The following is a 3,724-nucleotide window of genomic DNA, read 5'->3' as shown; positions in this document are numbered from 1 at the left end:
TCCTAACCTTTGTTAGAACGTTGGATGAAAATTTGACATGACAGTCTGGTGACTTAGACTGACACGATGATCGTCGAAACAACTTAACTAGATTAAGTAGAAAAAAACGACGTTCTATCACGTTCATTATACGTCTAGCATTCGAATTTGTGAGCACATTCGTTGGAGAAAAAAATAAAACATTCGTAATAAGAGTGTGAAAACTACTTCGTAACGGACATGTTTTAAAATTGTGAGGCTGACAACGTAATGAGCCAAAGCTAGTGGTGTTAAGTTGTGACAAATTGTAGTAGAGTCAGATATCGAACGGTGTGCTAGCGAAGACGTTGGGCCTCTAAAGAGGATGGATCGTGAGATCCCACATTGGTTGGAGAGGGGAATGAAACATTTCTCATAAGTATGTAGAAACATCTCTCTAGCATAAGCATTTTAAAATCGCGAGGTTGACGACGATACGTAACAGACCAAAGCGAACAATATCTGCTAGCGGTGAGTTTGGGCTGTTGCAAGTGGTACCATAGCCAGACGTTAAATGGTGTGCCAGTGAAGATGCTCGACTCCCAAGGGGAGTGGATTGTTAGATCCCACATTGGTTATAAAAGGGAACAAAACATTTCTCATAAGGGTGTGAAAACATCTTCTTAACAAACATGTTTTAAAACCAGTGAGACTGACGACTATACGTAACAGGCTACAAACATGTTTTAAAACCAGTGAGACTGACGACTATACGTAACAGGCTAAAGCGGACAATATTTACTAGCAGTGAGTTTGGGCTGTTACAAATGGTATCATAGTCAGACATCAAACGGTATGCCAGCAAGGACACTCGACTCTCAAGGGGGGTGGATTGTGAGAATGACGATGATACATAATGAGCTAAAACGGACAATATTTGCAAGCGATGAACTTGAACATCTACTAACCGTGAGCTTGAGCTGTTACAAATTTCTTTTTTAGAGTTCAAGACAACGTTGTAACTTTAACAAAAGAATAAAGAACACTTTTGTGTGTGTGTGTGTGTGTGTGTGGAATGTATAGTGCCAAAAAAACACACATGAGTACACACAAGGCAGTGGGGAAAGGGGACTCACAGAGTTTAAAATATATTGTTATGTTATATTTTAAAAGCAGAAGAGAGAGAGGTGCATAAGACATTTGAATCCAATTGTTTTTTGTGTGTTTCCTTTTCTTTCTTTCTGTCTGTCTCAATGGACTTTCATCTGAAGCAATGTAGAGAGCAGGAGGAGTCAGAGGAACAACATTCTGCAAAGATATCCAAGTTCTTTCTTCAACACCCACAATCCTCTGTTTCCTCTGTTTCCTCTGTTTCCTCTGTTTCCTCTGTTCTTCCTCTCTTCGTATCTGATTCCAACAACAACTCCAAAGCTTCATCAATCCTCTCGCCATTTCCCGATTCAACTCCTTCTGCTAATACACTCCCAAGTGAGCCTTTTCTTTTCCCTTTTTATTCTGCTTCTTTTTCTTCGGCTTTGCTCTGTTTTTTTATTGCTCTGTTTTGTTAGGGATGTGGGGTTATTTCAGTGCTGCTCAGAGGCAGGAGCTTGAGCTTCAAGCTCTCATTTTCCGGTATATGTTGGCCGGAGCTGCCGTACCGCCGGAGCTTCTTCTCACCATTAAGAAAAGCCTTCTTTCTTCCAGTACTCCATTTTTTCTTCATCACCCTCTTCAGCATTTCCCTCATTATCCCACTTCTTGTAAGTCTCATTTCTTACATAAGTTCATTAATTGTGAAGATGTTTTTGTGGTGTTTTGGTTATGTAATCAATAAAATGAGAGAAGTTTCTTCATTTCTTTAATGGGGTTTTGTTCATTCAGTGTTGCAAGCAGGTTACTGGGGCAGAGCCGCCATGGATCCTGAGCCCGGCCGGTGTCGGAGAACCGACGGCAAAAAATGGCGTTGTTCAAGAGATGTGGTCGCCGGGCAGAAATACTGCGAGCGCCACATGCACCGTGGCCGTAACCGTTCAAGAAAGCCTGTGGAAACTGCCACAATTAACCCCAGCACCACCACATCGACCGCCGGAGCTAATGGTGGCGGTGGTGGTTGTTCTCTCAGTTCCAACACCAACCGTGTTGTTGGTGGCGGTGGTCGGCCTTTTCTGGCTGTGGAAAGTGGGAATTATTTCTCTTTGTCTGGACAAACCCCATCCGTTGATCTTCTCCATCTTAATCAACGGTTAGATTTTATTTGGGTCCCACTTAAATTTTCTTTCGTCTTTTCAGCCTTTTGATTCTTCTTTAATTTGTACAACACTATTTCCCCAACCACAACTTTCTGCCTAATAATGCTTCAAATCAATGTTCCCTTTTTTTCTCTCTAACTTTATTTATTCGGCTTCTTTACTCTTCAAATCAATGTACCTTCTTGTTCTTCATTCTTTGCAGTTCTTGCTCGGATTCCTTATCGGAGCACAAGAATTTCTATGAATCCCATAAGGAAGCCGTTGCCGGAGACGCCAAGTCCGACAGCCATATATTAAGGCATTTCTTCGACGATTGGCCAAGGTCCAACAACAATGGGAGCGACAACGTCACCCGAAAAATGAACTCTACATCCGCTTCCACCACTTCCCTTTCGATCTCCATACCCGAGAACCCATCATCCTCTTCGGACGTGTCGTTGAAATTGTCGACAGGAGGAAGCTCTGATCAAGGGGTTGGCCATCATATTCATCAGGATGGCAATTCTGAGCGGGAGCACACGCATTTGAATTGGGCAGCTGGGTGGGCAGCCACGCAGATGGCGTCGATGGGTGGACCGCTGGCAGAGGTGCTGCGATCGACTAATAACAACTCGTCGCCAACGAGTATACTACATCAGTTGCAAAGAGCAACGAACTCGGAAGCTAGCTATATTAGCACTTGAAGTTTCTCCTAATTTACATTGGCATGACCTCTAATTGTAGTTTGTTTTCAATGCTTCTAATTTGGTTGCTGGATGGTTAATTTATGTTTGTGTGTAAAAAAAAAAAAAAAAAGAGTTTCAAGCTCCACTTTCATCCCACCTGTTTAGAATGTGGTTGGTTGAAAATTGCTTATATCATTTATTTTTCTTGTCATCTTTATTGTTTTGCCTATGATTTTCTAACACATACAAAAATATTGACCTATTTGATTTTTAATTTTGCTAATAATTTAAATATTTTCTTAAGAAATATTAAACAAATTGTAGAGACTCAACAGACCATCATTTCTTCTCGATAATATAATATAATTTTTAACCAATGTTCATTGACTATATTTTTGTCCTGCATGATATTCAAATTATGATCCAATTATAAGCACGAAAAACAAATAAATTTTCATTCGTTGGTAAAAAAATAATTAAAATAAACTTTATTTTCAAATTTCAATCTAGTCTCTAGTTTCAATTGGTACGATTCAACTAAAACTTCAAAGAAAACTCGAAACTAAATTTATAATATATCCGACCTAAGCATCTAGACCTCGTACATTGTTACGCTAACATAAAATGAAATGAAAGTTTATGTTGAGGCAGTGGGCAGGGGCGATAAAAATCTAAAATTATTGTCCTGTCATGGATTTGAATTTGCATATTAAATAAAGATTACGCAAAGAGAGTAAGTCCAAAAATCCAAATTAAAAAAATAAGATAAAATAAAATAAAATGTCTCCCTCTCTCACAAGCAAAATTTGCGGCAGACAGCACACACCCACATGGAAGGATATCTTTACTGAA

The 3,724-nt window shown here is 39.7% G+C and overlaps 1 protein-coding gene across 1 annotated transcript; it reads left to right on the top strand.

The window, feature by feature from the left end:
- Positions 1–1,114: 1,114 nt before the first annotated feature.
- On the top strand, positions 1,115–3,103 carry LOC111800434 (growth-regulating factor 3-like). The gene is made up of 4 exons (XM_023684122.1): positions 1,115–1,446; positions 1,527–1,718; positions 1,840–2,200; positions 2,410–3,103. The coding sequence occupies exons 1-4, from the start codon at positions 1,212–1,214 to the stop codon at positions 2,888–2,890; spliced, it is 1,269 nt and encodes a 422-aa protein (XP_023539890.1). The 5' UTR covers positions 1,115–1,211; the 3' UTR covers positions 2,891–3,103.
- Positions 3,104–3,724: the final 621 nt, after the last annotated feature.

Source organism: Cucurbita pepo, chromosome LG08 (assembly GCF_002806865.2).
Source record: "Cucurbita pepo subsp. pepo cultivar mu-cu-16 chromosome LG08, ASM280686v2, whole genome shotgun sequence".
NCBI classification, from domain to species: Eukaryota; Viridiplantae; Streptophyta; class Magnoliopsida; order Cucurbitales; family Cucurbitaceae; genus Cucurbita; species Cucurbita pepo.
The sequence above is the reverse complement of the archived record's forward strand: the minus strand, read 5'-3'. Positions and strand labels throughout refer to the sequence as shown.

Bases quoted from the DNA above. Each gene is read 5' to 3' on its own strand.
- LOC111800434 (XM_023684122.1), top strand. From the start codon at position 1,212: ATGGACTTTCATCTGAAGCAATGTAGAGAGCAGGAGGAGTCAGAGGAA. The intron at 1,719-1,839 runs GTAAGTCTCATT...TTGTTCATTCAG, and splicing joins CCCTCATTATCCCACTTCTT to TGTTGCAAGCAGGTTACTGG. The intron at 2,201-2,409 runs GTTAGATTTTAT...CATTCTTTGCAG, and splicing joins CTTCTCCATCTTAATCAACG to TTCTTGCTCGGATTCCTTAT.